The sequence below is a fragment of the Columba livia genome, chromosome 4 (assembly GCF_036013475.1).
Source record: "Columba livia isolate bColLiv1 breed racing homer chromosome 4, bColLiv1.pat.W.v2, whole genome shotgun sequence".
Lineage (NCBI taxonomy): Eukaryota > Metazoa > Chordata > Aves > Columbiformes > Columbidae > Columba > Columba livia.
The window spans coordinates 9,918,562-9,939,992 of record NC_088605.1 but is presented as its reverse complement, the minus strand read 5'-3'; the positions used below and the strand labels follow the sequence as shown (position 1 = coordinate 9,939,992).

At 38.7% G+C, this 21,431-nt stretch overlaps 1 protein-coding gene across 2 annotated transcripts in view; it reads right to left on the bottom strand.

The window, feature by feature from the left end:
- The window catches only part of FAM193A (family with sequence similarity 193 member A), a 78,795-nt gene that overhangs the window by 45,780 nt on the left and 11,584 nt on the right, over positions 1–21,431 (bottom strand). For both annotated transcript variants that reach the window (XM_065060396.1, XM_065060395.1), the window contains exon 2: positions 2,007–2,072. In XM_065060396.1, coding sequence (XP_064916468.1) covers positions 2,007–2,072 — 66 coding nt within the window. The remainder of the gene's footprint in view (positions 1–2,006; positions 2,073–21,431) is intronic.

Below are 21,431 nucleotides of genomic sequence, written 5' to 3'. Positions count from 1 at the left end.
CACTTTCAGCTAAGCTTATTAAAAAATGAAAGCTTAACTCAGTTTTAACAAAACCAATCGGTAGGGTCTCAAAATCCACTATCAGCTATTGAATAAAGTAGACTTGGTAACTTAAGGCGACAGAGTGAGTTCAAAACGTACTTTCTCTTTCATATGCTACAGTGCCTGAAATCCTGGTTCAGCCACAAAATGCTGATTAATCACCAAAACTGATACTCAAATACAAGTCAAGCAGCACAGACCAAACAGAACCCAACTTTACAAGAGATAAGCAACGTTACAATGAATGGAACAAAACATCTTGTAATGGCAGAATCTCAGATTTATCTGATATTACAGCTGCTAGCTCTGCCTTAATTAGCCAGATCCTCTATTTAAGACACAAAATAGTTACACTATTTCTCAAAAGAAAGGTAAAATTTAAATAAGTCATTCAAGCATCCCTCTGGATACTGTTCCAACCTCAATACTAACAAAAATACTGCTTTAAAGATCCATTAAGGCTGACATGCACAAGCACAGGTAAAAAGTTCTTAAGGGCAAAGGACTAGTTCAAGCTGTAGCACAACCCACTGACCCGTCTTTGCGGCAATAACAAATCAGCTCCCTACTGCTGCCATCTGAAGAGAAGCAGCACAGCATTATGACCTCTGATTTCTCTGTTCTTTGCATTTATAAAACTGACAGACTCAGTAATAGGAAAGCAAAATTGAGAATTCTAGACATAAAAAAAACCAAAGACACACTCAGTTTCTTTCTACAAGTATCTTCTTAAATTTCTCAAGGACTTCTGAAAGATAAGTTAATAGATTTAGCAAGAACAGCTAGTCTTTTTACTCACTGACGCCACTTCAGGAATTCACACCTAAGAACTAAGGCAAGAAAATGAACATAATTTGTCCAGGTGTCTACTGCAGGTTTTCAGACAACATTCTCATGAGGGAAGACTTGCTCTGCCTCCCAAAAGTCTGGAACATGCTCTCACCTTACTGGCTCTACAAACATCATCAGACCTCTCGAGTTAGACACTCCTCTTGGCTGACCTGCATTCAACTGCAGTTCTTACTGATGCTACAAACCCTGCACGCAGGAGGCACTATGAGCACTAAAAACGCAATAGCAAATACATCGGAAACAACAATCTTAATTCCAGCCAACTCACAGACTCAATAAAACCTTAACAACCTCCCAGCTGGGCCCATATTTACAACAGATTTGAAGTTCAAATGAAAGCACTTGGTTCCTAGACCACAACACAAATCAACTGTGAAGAACGAAAACTTCTAAGCAGTTTATTTCTACCAAAACTGACAATTAGAACCTTGACAAAATCTAGACCATAAACATCTCAGATTTCCATTATGGCTTTGTCATCATAAAATGAAGCTATGAATTGCAGTTTCTTATTTATTCAAAATATGATAATGTATTGACTGTTCACATGACCATTTCTACAGCAGCGGTGAACTCTCCGTGGATTAGATGAGCTTGGAATTAGGTCACATATACATTTCTATGCATCTTCAGTATAATAAAAGTGTACATTTTAAGAAAAGCAAGATATTTTTCCACTAGTCAAGCTTCAAAAAAAAAAAGTGTGACGCACCCCTAAAAGAAAACACCCGGTCTCACTTTTTCTCTGAAACATGTTCAGATACAACATTCATAAGAGAACACTGGAAGTAGGACAAGTCAGAACAGAAATAACTGCATCTCTGCCATGTATTTAGATTTCTTTCCAATAATAACGTTATTACCATAAAACTGCATAGCTTTTTTTACATCTATGTCCAATTTCAAGCTTATTATAATGATAAAATTTACCTTTAGAAATAGCAGCTTTCACTGCTTTTTTTAAACTTCAATAGTGAAGTCATCAGGAACTGATTTCAGTTCGCCAAGTACCAACCCTATACAGAGATGCAGATGTTTCTGAAGAGTTGTCTCTAGTACGTTTACAAATAATTCAGCTGTCATATACACTCATAAAATGTGGCTGCACATACCTGAGAAACACCTGTGAACTCTGATCCAACAGAACTGTCTGTGAACTGTGTACCGTTTAGCGAAACCTGGAAAAAAATTGTAGTACATGGGTTACAATAGTTGAGTTTAATGCTAAAAAAGAATTAAAAAAACTAAATAAAATCTTCCCCTGCATATGAGGGTTGACAAAACAGCTTTTGAAACTTGAATGACTGACTGCAGAGATGGAAAATCCCTCATGTTATAAAAGTTCTACAGATGCAAAAGTTTACAATCTTTGTACTTTCAACTTTTGCACGATAGCTGCTTTACTAGCAACGGAACTGATATGAAAGAATTGATACAGGAAAAAAGTCACAAGCAAAATGACGTTTTTCCTTCTGTATTTGATTGTTTGCATTTAGCTTTCAAACCTCTGTTGTGAATCAAGACAATTACCAAAGACTCTTGCCTTTTGAAAGCTAAATACAATACTGCTTAGAAAAATATGCAGTGTTAACCAGGGAGATTTCCACAGCGAGCCTCCGAACGGCATTCAGCGATTCAGCCTTCCTCCTGCCCCAGGTTACAATTCACACAGAAACCTGTCTGAGATTTCTTCTGCACCGTGTTTCTCCAAAAGTGTTACAGACACTCCACTAGATACCAACCAAGCGCCTTTCACAAGCCCCAAGCGTTTTCATACGGCATTACTCAAGGACACTAAACCGAGTAAAGACGGCACACAAATTCAAGTGGGTGACAATGAAGAGCCTTAGATCACACTGACTTGAAGACATTTGATTTAAAAAAAAAAAAGGGGAGAGGGGAAATAAACTCAATCAATTATTTTTTCAATTTTCCCTCCTCTTGAGCACTGGTTTATCTCTTGAACTTCAGATGTAATTGACCTTATTCCACCCTTCACATGTTTTTCCCAACCTCTTTTTGCCCTCCAGTTTTCTACCTGCTGTTGCCTGATATTAATACTTCCAAGACTACTCTAAGGACCGCAATAAAACCCAGCCTGTTTAACACAGGAACTCCCACATCTTGTGTGTTGGATTTACAGAGTTCAGAAAATACTTTCACCCTGCTACCAAACTTTAACTGGAGCCTCCTCCAGAACAAAAAACCATCCTTTAGTTTTACACACACACAGGATTACTGACCGCTCGGGTTACAAAGCCAGCAATTGCAAAGCCACTGCCTTCAGATGGATTTTTCAAACACAAAGTAGAGGATAAAACACAATCTTCAAATAATTTCTAGACAAGATACAACTAAGAAACCACACAATTTCACTTAGATAACCTATGATAACTTTTAAGAGCGGGTTTTTAAGAAAACTCATATAGAAAACTGTGGGACAAAAATGCTGATGTGTTTTTACTCAGCCACCCTCCAAGAAGTGGAGAAAAATTGAAAAGGTCATTTGGATTAAGAAAAGTCCTCTTCACCAAGAAAAGCCATCCTCCAGTCCTGGAGGTCCACTGGTTACTGGCATGCATATGCATTCAAGAACAAAGGAACCAGTAAGAAAGTTTAGAATGAAATCGCTACCTGTGGCTGAAAAAAACTTCTTTTTGATAAAATTCAAAAAAAGACAAGTCTATCCAAACCCATTACCTATTCATTAAAGGAGTACATTTACCTTCTTTACATTCAAGATAGTGATAACACGAAATGCAGGAGCCACCACATTAAACATGCAGATGTTTAGTGGCCCAGAAATGCTACAGAAGCAAAGACAAAACCAGTGGGAGGCTTCTGTTATCCACAAAGTGTCACAGGGCGTCAAGAAAAAATACTGACCATCAGATGTGAGTGCTTCATGGAAAGAGTTGTCATGCTACTAACAAAAGCAAAGGCATCTCTTGATCCTAAGCACTGGGTAGGATTTCGTTCAAAATATAAGAGTAAACCTCTCAGCATTTAGTAGCAACCTAAATATCTGCAGGAGGAACAAACGCCAAGAAATGTAAAGAAATGAATTAGATAAACAGGAGGAAACTTAAAGAGAATAATAAAAAAACACATAGCTGTAGGCAATGAGATTTAAGATATTGTATGAGGCTTAGAGCAAATATTTAAAAAAAATAATGGCAAAAATGACTTAAGTAGGGGTGAATAATGACATGACAGGGAATGGAAGAAGATGGCTAAATAGCATATTAGAGAAAACAGTAGAAGAATCTTGTAGAAGTTGTCCAAATGAGGCTCAAACAATAGCAAGCTAAAAACAGAGAGGAAAAAAATTACAATGAGACAGTCTCACAAGTAATTGAAGGAAGTGAGGAAAAACTATAAAAACTACAACTAAATCCTTTTTCAAGGCACATGAAGAACAAGGAGTAGGCAGCCCGTTAGGATCTGTAAGGTTAAAGTAAGTAAACAAACAGATGCATTTAAAAATGCTCAAAGAAGCTAAGGGCATGGCAGAATCACCAGATTTATTTTCTGCATCCTTTTGCTCACTGTAGAGGATTTTAAAGATATCTTCCCAGTAAAAGACACATTAGAGAACCTGTTTCAAAGCACAGCACTGCTAGAAAAAAGTATGGTGCAAACGGACAACCCAAAAATTAGCAGTCTACTAAGCATGGACGACATTCAGCCAAGAGTCCTAATGAAGCTCAAGAATGTTACAGTTGGACTGATAATTTCAGTATCTTAATGCTAGCTTTATACTTCATCAGTACCACAGGAACAGAATATGATTTTCTAAATATTTATTTATGAAAGTTTAAAAGAGATCTAGAAAACCATAGTTATTCAAGGTCTACAGCAAGAAAGTGCTTGAGATGACAAAGTTACAATAACTAATAGCACTAAATTCATGTTACTAATACAACTGGAGAACTGCGGAAGGACCTTCCAAGATCTAGTTATTGGGCCATATGTTGACGGATATAACTGTGCAGAAATTTAAAGTAGAAGTGACAAACCTGACAGCTGTCACTGCTGGACAACACTTTTTTTAAAAAAAAAACCAACTTATTTTTACAGTCCCGAGTATCCTTTTTAATTATTATAAAGTTTTATCTTCACAAAATAGGTTTTTAAAACATAAGTGCCAGAAGGAAGGCTGACAGGGACCAGGAACATGGGAATCTCTTCACCATAATCGAAAGTGGTGGGGGCTACAGGGGGAGGGAAAACCTTTCTTTCTATAAACGTTATTTACAATGTAAAAAAAGTTACTTTTTTTCTTGGAAGTGGTTGTCACACTAATTCAACCTCTCTAAAACGTTAATTTTTTGGAAAATAAGGCATACACCATCTTGGCACCAGAAAGTATGACATGACAATCACAGCTTAAAAAAATACTTATTGATTTCACCTGAATGTCCTTGAAGAACCACCTGAGCAAGAAGAACACAAACACCCAAAGACTGCCATAATTTGCTCTGTCACAATCACAAAATCAGACCCTCAGCAGGCCAAGTGACATATTCCTAGACAACCTGTCCCCATCGTTCTTGCAGCTGCAGCCTGGTGAAGCCTCACAAACATCACAAGGGCGAGAGTGACGCCACGTCTTGGGAGAGCTTGGGGCAGGAAAAACAGAGGAAGAAAATTTAGATTTGGCTCATCATCACTGACCCCTGAAGAGTTCAGCAGAAATGTGATGCTCAAAAAAAAATGCGGGACTTAAACTTCTCCTGGGGGAAAACACTAGAAAACAGTGCACTGATTTTTGCAGGCGCATTAGCAAAGAGATAGACTAGAAAAACAACGTTACCGAAAGACAATTAAGGCTACACTTTATTCTACAAGGTCTTAATATAACAAACATATTCCATACCACTGGAATAAATTCCCTTACTTTTATATAGGGAGGAGAAAAATTAAGTTTGTTGAAACATCTGAAACAATACATTTTCTTTAGCAACACTAAAGAAACCTCCTGCACTTAACCCTAGCCACCCCCCACAAAACCCATCAAGATGTCTTGCTCTCCTGCCTCCGCTTTTTGTGCCAAAACCCTTTTTGCAACAGCTGCTCTGTGCTAAGGCTCCTCTCAGGTGCTTCCCGTCCCAGCAGGACAACACTGCTCCGCAGCTGCCCACCGCGGTGGCCCAAGGCCATTCAGAGGCAGACGACTCCAACCTCAGTGCCCAGTAAAAAACCTCCCTCCCCACAGCCCAAACCAAGCTCTGAGTTGTGTGCTCTCCAGCCATAGGCTGAGCTCTTCCTCTCCTCTCCCAGGCACAGCTAAATCTGTCACAGAACTGCTGCTGGCAGATGAGTGGCGCTTACAAAGTCCTTCGTGATTTTCAGATATGGAGAAAGATTACTTTGTGCCTTCCGTTCAAGAGATAGGAAACTGTTTGATTTCAGTAAGTGAAAATTTAGGCTCCTTCCTCCGTAACCCCAACTGATTTAAGGATAAGCCACTGTGGAAGTTAAATGCACAGATGAAGGGAAAGAATAATGACAAATGCATGAGAGACAGGTTCAGCAGCACGTAGCAAACAAAATCTGATGCAGGACACCTCTGGGCTGATAAGACCTAGAAAGGCACATGGGAAGAGGATTATTCTACACACAGGGTCAGACCAGACAGCATGCAGGGCAGACCTCGAGCACAGCAACGTTTGGGGGTTTCTTCTGCTTTGAACATTGCTCCTGAACATCATCAGTAGTGACCACAGCCTCTGCAGTAACAATAGCCTCTGCAGGGCATATATTACAGCACTGAAGAGATATTATAATGCAAAAACCAGCAGTCAACTATCTCCACTTATCCCTTCCTTAATCCTTTTCTAAGTCTACATTATACCTAGTTCACATCTGGTACAGCTCAGTTTTTCAGAGGAAAAGCAAACTGAAACAGATCTACTTGGCAGCGTCATGACCTTGCCCATGTGATTTCATGAGCTGCAACTTTCTGATAATTTTTCATCTGCTGTATTTGAATAAATCCATGAACATTTTTTTTAGGCATTACAAGTACCAATCCAAGAGACTAAGTAAAGTACTGTCCATTTTCTCAGAGAAAAAGTTGTCTTTGTTATAGTCTGGACAGACCAGTTCCATGCACCACTTGAAAATAGGAACAAAGTCACCCACCAAAACAGCACAAACCCTGCAAGATATCAACTACTGCAAAAACAAAGCAGGTGCCTAATAAATCAGAACACCTGCGCGATAAAAAACAGCACGTTTGTTTTCTTCATGGAAGTACTTGCTGTTAAGGGTGATATACACTGAAAGAAACAGTGCAGGGAGGTCTTAGAATCAGCTGAATGATCACCCAGAACCATATTCAGGAACCTTCTCAGAGAGGATGACCATGTTATTTACTGCCACTACAGGAATATTTATGGTCAATACCAACATGGTCAAGAAATGCAGAAGTATCCTCCTTTCAGTGAGGGGTGGCTGGGCTGGCCCCAGGTGACTAATGGTCCCTGCCCGTGGTCATGAAAGTCTGACACCAAAGTCACAAGTGAACAGAAAAATTTAAGAGAAGGTAAACTACAAGTCTAAAGATTCCTTATTTTTCGTTGTTAAATAATCCCCCAAACGTACTAGAGGTTCTGCAGTAAGAGGACATGCTATTCTAGAAAAGCATGCTAAAACTGTATCTACAAAAAAAAACCTAAATGTAAGAGGTTTTTCTCCTAACACTGGAGTATGGAGACTGTAAAACTAACACACCCAACAAGAGGCAGGAAAATACTCGGCAATACACAAGGCACTTCCATGTTCATTGGCACAGCAACGCTCAAGAAACTCAAAAAGCTCTCAGAATTTATTACTATTGTTTTAGGGGAAAAAAAAAAAAAAAGCCTTTTGACATCAGTTATATAAAATTTAATTCCAAAGAGCTTTTAAACAGTAGCTTGGAAATCTGTACATGTTTGATTGGCAACAGTGAGTAAAAGCTTTGGAGGCTCCTTCTTCCAAATATAATCACAGTTTAGCGCATGTTTGCAATAGCCAAACATCACCTTTCAGGGGGTGGTAGGTGTATATGAATGAAGACCTACAAATAGTTTAGTAACTATAAAGATAAAAGGTGAACAAACTATCCTAGTACCCCACCCTGATTTAGAAACAGGAGTGTCTTGCTTAAGACGCTGACATTATAAACATCTAAATTGTTTATGTGATAATGCCGCATCTCCAGTGACACTGAGCAGAATGCAGTTATACTCACTAACACACGCTTGCCAGGGAGTCTCAGTATTATAGGAGAGAAGCTGACAGAAAAAAGTGATTATTGATTAACTGCAAATGTCACGAACAGGGAACACTGTGAAGGCTTCCTGCACAAAAAGATCCTTATTTTTGCTAGGGATGCCAAAGTATCACACAGAAACCAGAGAAAGTAGAGACGAGGTGATAAGAACTGAAATTCAAATATCCATATTAAGGCAGCCAACACTTGATCTGGCCAATTTATCAGTTTTGCAGACTACTAATCCATTTTACCAATCGTGCTTATTCTGAGTGTTAATACTCAGTAACTCCTAAATTATATTTTCCCAGCCCAGCAGTCTCTATCATTTGAGTGAAGTCCACACTCTGGAGACTGGAAAACTTTTCACTGAAGAAAAACATATCCATAAACAAGTCAGCGATGCAAGAAGTCAGTCCCTCGGTACTCCTTTAAAAAGCTACCAGACTACACGCAATTTCAAAGAACCGTTAAATCTTTACATCAATTATCAGTGTGAAGGCTGTGGAAGAACAAGCATTCCAAGGAACATCACAAGGTTTTTGTAACTCTCTTGATATCCAAAATTTGAAATACAAAATCTGAACATTACTCTCAAATATAGATATGAAATAACTAAGCAGCAAGAGAAAGGGAAGTTGCCATAAGTTGAACAACAGCCAAGAGTAAAGTCTTAGTGAGAAACCTGGCAGAGGCTCCAGACGGCAGAACGCACTGCACATCAATACAGCCAATGTGTCAACTCAACCCTTCTGCACACTGGTACCTAAAACACAGCACACTTATTTTCAATAGTTACCATACTAACCAGAAATCATTAGCATCATACCAGAGAGCTCAGTCAAATATATAACCTTACCATACTGTTCTGAAGTAGAAATAAGCCAAAACTCCACTGGACAGCCAAGGAGCTCAGCACAACCTGACTGCACAGCCCCCTCCTGATCACTGAGGTCATTTGGGCAGCAGATTTGCTGCAGATCCTCATGTCAGCTGGGAGATGTAGCAACTAGCTATGAGAAGCACTACAACTGATTTATGTACGATCACGTGTATATACATTTGGACAGGGCAGGCTGGAAATCTTGCGACTGTAGAGCATGCTGGCCCACTATGTCGCACTCCCTCCGTCATGCTTAGCCAGGTAGGACTATGTACTCAAGGGCCAGCCACAAGAAACAACCTGTGAAGGGGGAAGAAGGAAGAGAGACAATGCTGGCACTAGGAAATGATGATTCATCTAACTTGAGAATTTGCACATGTTTTGTTTGCAAAGGCAAGCAAAAGATAGGAAAATGCCAAGCAGATAGCACCACTATTGCACTCAATTACAAATAACTTGTTCAAAGAGCTAACAAAGCTGTTGGCAAGTAGGTCACTCATTTAGCCCTCCAAAAGGTTTCTAATATCAAGTACTATCGTATTTCACAACATATTAAGATCAATCTATTAGAAGTTTTAAAGATTTATCCAGCAACGGTTATCACATTACTCCAAAATCAGGTATTCACTATCCAAGCATCTCCACAGAAAATACCTACGAGCAAAATGGTTTCTAACCCTTTTGACTTATACTACTGCCAAAATACAGTTTTTAGATCCCTGGTAATATCTTTTTAGTCAACACAACGAACAGTTTTCTTGTTTGCAATTTCCTGAGTAATACTGATTATTCATACACAATCAACATTATGAGACTTGAATAGTTTTAGTGACACTTCCATCACAATTTTGACCTTTTTAATACAATAACATCGCCTTCCAGCTTTTTGTTTATCAAGTAAAAATCACACCATTACAGAATATGACCAACCTGCAAGACAGGTTCTCTGAAGGCTTCCCTTATTCAACAAGTCATATCATTAAAACTTATCACTTGGATTTAAGTAAACATAACACTGTATTTCCATAGCTCAGTAAAAGCTATTCCTAAAACAAATTGTTAATGTCAAACAACCTGACAAGTTGAGGGTGGGGAGGCTTAATCTAGAAAGCTTAATCTACCTTGCATATAGATAACAAAGCAAGATCGCTATGAATGACTCAAAACCCCAATAAAATTGTTCTTCTTCCCACACCTCCAAGACCACAAACTTGATTTGCTTTCTTTCCAACAGTAAAATCCCTTAGGATTTTTGATAGTAACTCAAACCAAAAGAATTTTCAACAGAAATTACAACTATTTCAAAGGAAATACTTTTTTTTCCAGTTGAAGCCCTTACTACAGATGCTCAACCCAAGGAGAAGAATTATAATAAGTAGTAGGTATATACTGGACTTGTTCAAAAAGACCAAAACTTTCTGGTTTAGTAAGAGTGAAGAGTGAGGTTTTAGGTGGGTGAGGAGGCTGTCCCCATCTCACCCATTTTGGGAGATACCCTAAAACAGAATGTGGCAAGTCTGTGACACCTCCTGCTAAAACTCAAGCCTAAGTTACTTGGCAAACAAGACGTTGTGCCAAAGAATTTTTATAAGATGTAAATATTTATAGGTTCATCACAGGGGCAGGGGCTGAGGGGGATAAATCCCCTGTACACACTCCTGCTTTTCAACATAAGGCATAATATCAGTAGTTGGGAAGAGTCCAAGACATTTTTTCCCCCATGGTTTGGAAAAGTGCTGGTTGTACACTGTTAGCATCTGCCGGATCAAATACATAGATATCATTAAATAGTCAGAGCAAAAAGTATATATAGTCAAGGTTTTGTTTTCCGTATGACCAGACACACATAAAAGCTTCAAAATAGAGCAGTGAGGAAGGAAATCAGACAGCACTGAACAATGCAAAATAGGAAGAAAACCAACCTTCTTTCTACTTCTAGTTCTTTAAGGATTCAGATCCTCTGAAAATAGGAAAAACCAAGACTTCTGGTGGATTTAGAGAACTGATGTCTAAACAGCTGCTTAAATTCACAAACCTACAAAATGCTATACTCAGAAACACCACAGTCTTAAACAAAATGAACTACACCGCAAATAAAGTTGCCTGAAACTAACCTGGGAAAGTTTTCTTTCAGTAGTACCTCAAAAAGACAACTTTGAAGTCATGCTTTCAAAAGAATGCAGATATTGTTATTCTGTAACGAGTTTTATGGGAGCAACATCTATATTCTGTGACCTTCCTCCCACACATTCTTCAACTGCATGCTCAACTTTTCTTTCAGCTGAATCAATCTAAAATCCATCCTTCAGGAAATGAGCACCTGTCAGGAAATAGAGTTCACAGCATATAGTGCCACAATACGGGAATATTAGCACACGCAGAAAAAGTATGACCTCTGCAGGAACTGCAAAGCATTCATAACCCAAAATTTTAAAGATAAAACTGTATCCTGTTATAAGAAAGAGTATTCTACAATTGCTTAATTTTTTAACTGCATTTTAGAGCGAGGTTATGTTCAAAGAAGAGCTTTTTTTTTTTTATTTTTAATTAAACAAGAACAAATTACTTCCATGGACATTAACTTCAATGATGCAGGCTATTAATTCCATGAAACTTACAGATGGGCACATTCATTTCTACCTCAACCGCTGCAATAAAATCCACCCTCCCCGCTCTTAAAACTAAGTCTGATGTAGACAACTAATCACTATCAAATAAAATCCTTGACAGAATAAAGTGCCCAAACCCTACCAGAAGTCCTGCTGTACTCTGCAGACACCAAGTTGAATTCCACCACTAAAACCAAACCTATAGAAGCTGTACTTAAGAAAAATATCTAAGCGGTTCCTGGCACATAATCTCATTAAATTTGTATTAAGAAACACCAAAGACCTTCCTCAATTCATTCCTGTTTGGGTGCTCTTTCCAGAAGATATAATCTGGAATAATTCCTATATAAAGATTGCAAAGAGCAAATAATCTACAACAGAATTTATCTGGGCTCAGAATCAATTAGCAAATTTCATTCTTTGTTTATTCTCCACCGTCACTTTCTTCTGTTACATACTCAGATGCTTCTATCTGATGAGCCATTTGTTCCTTACCTTCTGAGAAACTGGTAAGAGTTAGAAAACAGGCTCCTGGAAGTCAGGAACATGGGCAATTAGCACCATCCTTTCGACTAGGTAGCCGCAAGAACTGATGTTCAGGAGGAAATCCCTGTCAGATAACAAATAATCCCCCTACTCCTCCATATCATACCATTATGAATGGATTCAAGGACTGGGCTAGTCTTTTTTTAATAGACAAAATACTGTGCAGGTAGGCACGGGTCATCAGCGCAGCCACTTCAATCTATCTATCTGTCCAGGTAAGTCGCATGCAATTTGGCAACACTTGCACGAACACTGTTTGTTTGTAGCATATGAACAAATACCGGTTTTCCTCAATCAGCTGAGAGCTCTTATTATCCCTTTCCAAGTCATCCTATCCTCTGGAAGCTTTATGAAGAAAGCTTCACATTTTATTCCAAGCCAACCCAAAAACGCTAACAGCACTGTCACAATTCCCTGTAACCCGCTAGCAATTTACAATTAGCAGCTGAAGGTTTTCCAGGACAAAAGATGTCATCTGGAAACAAAAATACTACTGCATTTGAAACTGAATGAGCTGAAATCACCCTTACTTTCCAAAAGCAGCCAAGACTAGATGCAGTGCTACCCCAAACCTGAAGATCAAACCCACTGGCCGTCCCCCCACCCTGCACACATCTCTACTCCAGGCAGACTACGCTTCCCAGCAACGGCGTTAACGCCACAGGGAACCTGCCCCGGCTGAAGTCTCTGGTGGTTAATGGTTAATTGCCTTCCAGTGGAGAGGGATCAGGACAGGAGAAAGCAACAAATCCCCCATGCCATGAAAAGTGCCGATGCTTACAAGTCTCATCTTGTCATTTTATCTTCCTTTGAACCTAAACTCACCTGTCTCATCTTACAAAAGACTTCAAGTATGAGACTCGCATTTTATATCATGCTTAAATGTATAAACACAAACTAGAAAAATATGTATCATCTACCGTACTGAAATTCACACTGTATCACAATAAATGAAAGATACTGCCCTCATGGTAGAAGCCTAATGCGACACTTTTATCCAACTGTCCAACTTCATTTGGTAAACTACAGCATGACTATTTATGCAAATGGACACCCTCAGCTGATGAGCCATTGCATCATACCTCATAAATACAGGAAAAATTCACTGCCACAACAAAACAACACATTAATTCAGGCCATTAAGAATAACAAAAAAAAATATCTATATTTAAGCTTAAGGGAGGGAGTAAGTTAATATGGGATTCAGCATAGAATATTACAGCTTAGGGAAACAATGACACTTCAGAGAAATGGTGAAGACAGGAAGAATCAAAGCCCTACGTTTTGAAGTAAGAAATGAAATACAAGAAAGCTGCAATGACATAAGCTTATGCTCATCTTGCTTGGAGTTATATCTTCGTTCTTCTCTTCAAGAAAAACGTTTTTAAACAGAACAAACCCAAACTACAGTAAATATGAGGCTCTCAGCTCTTATACTGTGTGCAACCAAGAAACTACAGCAAGCCTATATGTGTGCAACATATTAATTGGCTGAATAAAACCATTCAGATTAAAGCCAGCAGCAATTAATATCTTTATCTTCTTTGTATTTTGCATTGCATCAATCTGAGCTACTGCATGTAAACTAAAAAATAGGCTATTAGAAATTAGCTATTTTTTAAGAAGTATCACTGGGCACAGGTATATTTAATGATTTGTACTGATAATTTTATAGCTTCTTCCTTTTCATCATTCAAGCAGTTATTTATACTTTACATTTCCAATTGTCAGAATTTTCCACTCCCCAATTCCAAATCAAGAAATTTCACATCTTAAGGGAGTGTTAAAAAAAGTCATAGACACTGACAAGTGTCTTGTGCTTTACTTCCAACTAAATATCCTTTCCCAGATTAATTCTCTACCAAGATTTGGAAGCGAATGGGGAGAAGGATTCAGTTACACCAACGGCTTATGCTCATCCCTAAGACTCCAAAAAAGCAACACGATTCCAAGATGCATCGCACTGTTTCCAAGGAAGTATTAGTGCTGCTTCACAGCCCTCTGGAAGAGACCTCATTTGGTCAACCACCTCAAGAAACCTCTAACTGAAATAGACACAGCGACAGCCAAACAGGGTTGTCAGCAAGAGGACTGGTTCGTTTAGCTTAGCGAAGCAATGAGGTTCTTCCCCTCTGTGAAGGCAAGAATTAAAACAGGGAAAGCAGAGTAAAATGTCCTGGAATACATTCAAACTGAAGTAAAAGACTATCAGTCACAGCATGAAGGATGCAAAGCAGAACTGAAGATATAGATATGGAAGATGTATTTCAAATGAAATTCATTCAGTTAATGAAAGGCATCTTAATGGTATTTCTACAGACAGGCAGTACAAAAAAACCTGCCCACATCTCTTCACATTTCTATCACCATTCATACGAAAAAGCTTTGCAGTTGGTCAAATGTATTTGCAACTCTATTGTAGTATATGAGCTGTCTTTGTCTTCTGGGTGATTTTTTAAATTCTATTTGTGGTAGGAGAAATGAAGGGAAATTTGCCTACAGTACTTTTTACAAGGCTCTAATGTATCTTTTAACACTGCATTTAAAATAAGAAGCAGAAATATTTAGTATTTTAGATTTTGTGTAAAGGTATGGACAATTTGCAAGATAAAGCAAACTTGAAAACCTGAAACTAAATTAAAATCAAATTTAATATTAAGCCATACAGGGAGGGGGAGGAAATAATGTCTTTTACTGGTTGAAGTATAGTAATTAATTATACTTAAAGAGTTTTCTGCACAGCATTAAATGCTATTCCTTAGTTGACAAGTGAAATGGCAGCAGGTATACAACATAACAGAACTAATTTAAGTGTGAATAAGCTCAGACTTGAGTGCAAAAAGACTTGGGTCTGTAATACTCAGCTGTGCAGCCAACAAAACCCAGGCTCTCCAGGGGAGGAAGAAAGGAGGAAAGAAGATTTTGTTTTAATTACACACATCACAATTTCTTTAGGCGCACATAGCCCACATGCAATACTTCCCTTCTTTGTAGCCAAATATGACACAGCAGAACAGAGCCAATCCACCTCCCACCCGGATTCTGCCTTTCCTGTACTAGAAAGATGTTCAATGTTTTTCCAGCAATTATGCAGTCACATGTGCTAAAAAAATACCAAAAGCTAATAATGAAGATGATTCAATCATTTCTTTTCCCCAGTTCAACAGCCAAAGCTGTTCTGAGCAGGTAGTTAAGGCACCCCAAAATGTCTCAGCTAGCCCTGGCAGGTAGCAACCATGCATATATATTTTTTGCCTAGCAGAGAGTTGTTAGAGATTTCATCTGTTGTTTATACTTCAACCCTGAACAGAAATATGTAAAATTAATAGGATTATGCAAAACAAAAAAACCCCAAAACATGCCAGCACTTTCCCTATTAACAGTAAGAAACATTTATCCAAAGTCAAATTTAAGATGCATAAAACAACACTTAGGAATTAATTACTTGACTATGTAGCTTCAATGATACAACTGTAGATGCTCTATTTCAGGAGTTATGTTAAAAGAAAACGACCTCACCTGGTACCTGGTAAAGAGTTAAATATATTCACTTTTGACAGCAAAATCTCCTAAAATATTAAGTAAAGCCATGCATGGGAGAGGGTACTTCCAAAAGCATCCACCAAATACAATTTTTAAAACTGGCCATAACAGAAACAGCAGTGTCAAGGCACCTGCATTTGCTGTATTCAGAAACAACACAGACGATGGAAAACTGAGAAATAATTCTCCAGTTCTATGCCACTTTAGTCCTGCAAAAATCAGCATCAGTAAGAAGCAGAGTCCTAGTTTAAGAGCTGGACTTGAGAGCAATCAGCAAAAATTACAGGGGAAGATGCAGCAAGTAAGTTTTAACCTTGGAATGCAGTTCCAATGTTATGTTTCTAACAAATCACTTCAAAGTTAATAAAACCACAAGTTAGGTTAATGTCCACAGCAGACTACCTCAGTCCTTGCACTTCATTATCCCCAAACTCTCCAGCTCTAGATGTCCACCATATGTAATGCACACATCACATCACTGCTTAAATTTCTTACAGCCACATGAAACACACTACTGAAACATAACACATGGTGTCCTTCAACTACTACTATAGAAGAGACCAGAAATTTACTGAATTAACTAAGGAAATACTTAAAGCTTAACCCAAGCACCTGATTTACTGCTGCAATTTAAGAGACTGAAATCAGACAGTCCAGGGGAGTCTACTCAGCCACCCCTCAGCAAAAGGCAGGGATGTTAACAGCAGGAAGCCAACCATGGCCCCAACATACATAACTGAAAAAAAGGAAAGTGGCATCGCCACAAGTCTCATCTCAAATGTTCCCTGACCCAAAGATATAATGGCTATAACCAGATATTGAGCCAAACTGAAGCCATGGACTGGATTTGTAGGAAGACTTGCTCATATTTCTGGCACGGAGGAAGATCACAAGGAAAACATCCAGTGCAGTAAATTCTTCATTACAGCTTGACTTAGTTTCGTGTGTGGGTTTTGGCAATTTTGGGGGGTGGAAGGGGACACTAGAGAGAAGCAGGAGGCAGCTGAGCTGAGACACCTGTGATTGTGAAGTCTTTAAGGTAATCTACAAAGACTGTCAAAGACAAAAGCAGCTAAACAGCCGTATCAGAGAAAACGCCGTGGAGACCAAGCTGCCTGTTGGCCCTACCTAGGGCTGCATACTGCTCCTGTTCTCTGCCTCCTTCAGACACAACTCCTAAGAGGACCAGAAATTACACACATCGGGCCTAACCACAGGTAGATGTGCCCCACCTTGAAGGTGTTGCAGAAAGCTGTTTAATGTTCACCCATCACACCACCTACTGTTCGTGGTTGCTTATCCGCACGGGTACTAGTTGTACGGCTAATTGTGACCAAGAATGAATAAGAGGCTCCTCATCAGCCCTCCACGTCCTACCACTGCCAGGATCAAATTCATCCTGCAGACAAGCCCATGTGTTTGAAAACGCTATCAGAGCACAGCTTTGGCTTCTGCGATTATGGGATGAGGTTCCACATGCTGGTAGGTAAGAATGTAGAAGATTTCAAGGAATTAACAATCAAAAGAAACTCTTCCTACTTGCTAACTTCACTGAAGAATATTTTATACTAGATCACAAGCAAAACATCAAGAGTCCAAAGACAATACACTAGGGCAACCTGAACAAGAGCCTGAAAGTAAGAACAAGTAACTATTCACACAAAGTTCATAAGCAACAAGGAACCACATAGGAAAATGAGCTAGAATTCTTTGAACGTGATCAGGACTACAATCTTGAGAGTCTACAGTCTTAAGAATCCATTCCCAGTTGGAATACTAACAGAAAGACTATACAGTCAGTTCATTAAAAATAAATAAATAATAAAAAAAGACACAACAACCAAAACCAAACAATCAAAACAAAACAAATAAATCCAAGTGCCTAGAAGTGTTATGCCCTATATCTAAAGGACATAAGCAGCAGAAACACAGAGGTAGGTATCTTGGAGGTCTACCAATAATAAAAGGAGGAGAGCACACAAGTGCTATCAAGCTGCAAGCTTACTCTGGACTGTCAAAAATGGTGGATGAACACATGATACCTTTTCTGAGCAGACAAAAGAGTGAAGAAAAGCACAGGACTTCTTGTTAAATGGAGATACTAAGAACCCAGGCAGGTACTGGGAACAGAACATAGCAGAACACCAGTGACAGTTCAAGGAACTTATTTTATTAAAAAATAGAAAGCAACCAGAGACTCTTCCTTTAGCTGTAGCCAGCAAGAAAGAAGTGGTTGACAGTAAACAATAAGAGACAGTTTCATTGGAAGTGAACCATCAAGTCAGTGGTTACTGAATAGGGAAAGGAAGGAAGAACAGCCAGAGACAGATTGAACATCACTGAATAAGAGCTTGCAGGAGGCAAATCTAAAGCAAGGAAGAGCTAATTCTCAAATGACACAATAGATACAAATAAATTCAAGAAAGCCAAGCACAGCAAGAGAATAGAAAACATGGCAAGAGAATGATGACTCAGAAAAAGCACACAAAAAGGGAATAACAAGCATAACAGTGGCAAGAGAATACAGGGACAAATCAAAAAGGCTAACGGCACAAAATGAAATAATTCTCACAAAAGTGCTTGAGGCTACTAAGAAATCACTCTTTTAGTACACTACTACTAAGAGAATTTGTCCATTACTGAATGAAGAGGCAAAACAGATTAATGAAGAACAAGTCCTCGCTAAAGAGATCAACTACAAACAGGTAAGTAGCACCATTAGCACCAATAAATGGGTAAAAATACCAAATACCCACCCAGAGTCAGCCTGTTACTGGAAACAGCCATACTTACTTTTCTTTGCCTCTCCAAGTTGGCTAGATCTGATAACATTCAACCAAGTTACTCAGGAAATCCTGAGCCATCTCAAAATCAATAATCCTGTCTTTGAAAACTCACGGACAGTATCTGAGGGTGAACTATATAAACCCTTTATTTAAAGCAAATAAACAACCTCAACCCTAAAAAAAATCATAATAAAAAACCTGAAGGAGAGAAAAGGAGCGGTGAAGGGCAGAAACACCTGAGGAATAATATTGGCTTAAGTTCCGAGGAAAGTTAGTCAAATATATTCAAAAAAGGTTTTCTTAAGCACTTAGATGATATGAAAAGGAGGAACAGCCACCTTGGTTTTGTCAAATACACGTCATGTCAAACCAGTACAACTTTCTTCCACAACACAGTTACACAAGAGAGAAACAAAAAATGTCATTATTTACTTGATTAAAGTTTGTGACAGTCTTAATTCCTGAGAATTTCTCATAGCCAAACTCAAAAGAAAGATCCTGTTCAACTATCATGAATTTCTAAGTAGGCATAGGTGACCGTATGCAAAAGAGGACTCAACAAGGTCAGGCTGTTGGAAAAAGGCTAAAGCTACCTGGGGATGTATAGCTTATGTGACACATGACATAATCCTTCCACCTAATACTGCTCTGGTAAGTCTCAGAGGGACAATTGCAACTCATTCAGAACACAGGTCTTCGAGCCAGACAGGAACAGCTGCAGAAAAGCCATAAGAGAAGAACCATCAGATGTAGACAATATCACCTGCCAGGAAAGGCTGAAAGTACCGGAGACACCAAGACACCAAGCTTAGAGATCAGAATACCGAGGGGATGAAGAGTCAGTTCTCTGTATCCACAGCAAACAGAACAAGCAACAGAATATTAGAATAGCAGCAAAGATTTCTATGCAATCAAAAATTAACAGCACAGTATTTAAGGACAAAGATAGGTTGTTCTGTGAGGCCATGGAGTCTCCATCAATGAGGTTATTTTAAAAGCAGATTAGACAAACAAGTGACAGAAGTATAACCAGTGCTGTCTTCACTGGCCAGGAGGTGGATAAATGAATGAGATAGAGCCAAGGACTTGAAAATTTTATAGCACTGACAGAAGATTGTGGAATATTACATTCACCCCTGGTATCAAACTTAAGAAGATTGGCTCCTTCTGCACTTTTTAAACTAAGAACTACCTGAAAGCCAGAGTACACGCTTCGAATAACTGAGAGTTTTGATTATGAAAACCGAAGTTGAGGGGTAATACTCTTACTCTAAACTACCTTCACAAGAATAAAACATCAGGTTATAATGGGCTCATTAACAAGAAAAAACCCCCAACCCATAAACATTGTCTATTCAGCAAGGGCACCTTCCTAACAGCATGAAATTGAACACTGGTGTTTCAGTAAGATTGTTGCAAAGCGTTTTCGCACAGGGTGAGAAGCTATTTCAGACTAGCAGCAAGCGCGCCTCCTGGGCTAGCATGAGATTTAAAAGGTAAAGCAAGCATAGTTAAATAAGCATGGTTATGAGCAGTATTGTAAAAGGTGGTTGCTTACATTTACGTCATCTTCTAGAGCATAATGACAAATACAAAACAAAGAAAAACAACCTTAAAGAAAATGAATTGTGTTTTTCAGATAAATCACCCACCTTTTAATATGTATCAAGGTAGATACTTCCCAATACTATTATCCATTAATATTTTAAAATGTTAAAAGCTCTATAATCAATAAAGTCTACCAAACACAATTCACAAAGGGAATAAACAGGACCACAAAGCCCAGCATCCCTGGGCCCTCCCCAGCTCTGACACACAGGCCGCCCACCTGACCACCGCTGACCCACAGGTGTGCTCTCACCCACAAACGGACAAGCAACAGTGGGATTAGGAAGATGGAAAGAAAGCCAGCCTAATTAGAAAGATAAATCCACAAAGCAGCCACGGGACACATAGCCATCCTTTATGCTTTTTCCACCACTATTTTCTGGCCTTTTAGTAGAGCTATAAGCTCCTCCAACATAATTTCTTTCCAAGCAGGCCAACTAGATGAGAATGTCTGAGCACAAAGAGGGCTGGTTTTCCAGAAAGAGGAGCTACAGTCATCCTCCCTGTTCACCACTGTCAAATTTTCCTTAAGAGAAGAGGAAGAATCACAACAACATATTGGAGGGGCAGATGCAACAGGTGCCAGAAAGACACCTTCTTGTGATCCTCTCACGGTTTAACAACTAAAGCCCACTAAACAGAGACACCTACAAAAGAAATATAATCACAGATGTAACACTTCACTGACAACGTACTAACACTTGCTAACAGATTATTGCTATACTTACCCAAATTTTCTCATGTCATAGCCCTTCCTACAAAATATCCATTTTGGCAAAAAAGATTAACACTAAAAATTCACTGGTCAAATACACAGCCTTAAAAAGCTCAATAAAGGCAGACTCCATAGCATCAACTCTTTTTTGCTAATCATGAACTAATACAAACACTCAATAAAAAACTTTGCATGTAACTTCAAAAAGTTAAATTACTCAAGCGAACTATACAAAAGAACATATTTGTGGCAGAAGTGTCAGAGATAGGACAATGCAAGCAAAATAAAACAGTGAAAACTAACTTCCTGCTATTAAAAAAAAAAAAGGAAATACACGAGTCACAAAGAAACCATAGAAAATTATTTTCTCAGAAGAATTCATCCCTAACTTGGGAAAACAATAATAATGTAAAAATACAATTATTTGGGAAATTTTTTTATATATTAGGAAAATCCCTCAAGTATCCTCATATTATAATAATGCATACTACATAGGAAGCATTTCGCCAAGCCAGGACCTCATGAAAAAAGCTAATGACTGGGATGTCAACTTTCTCAGGACTATCATAAATGTTAGCAAGGTTGG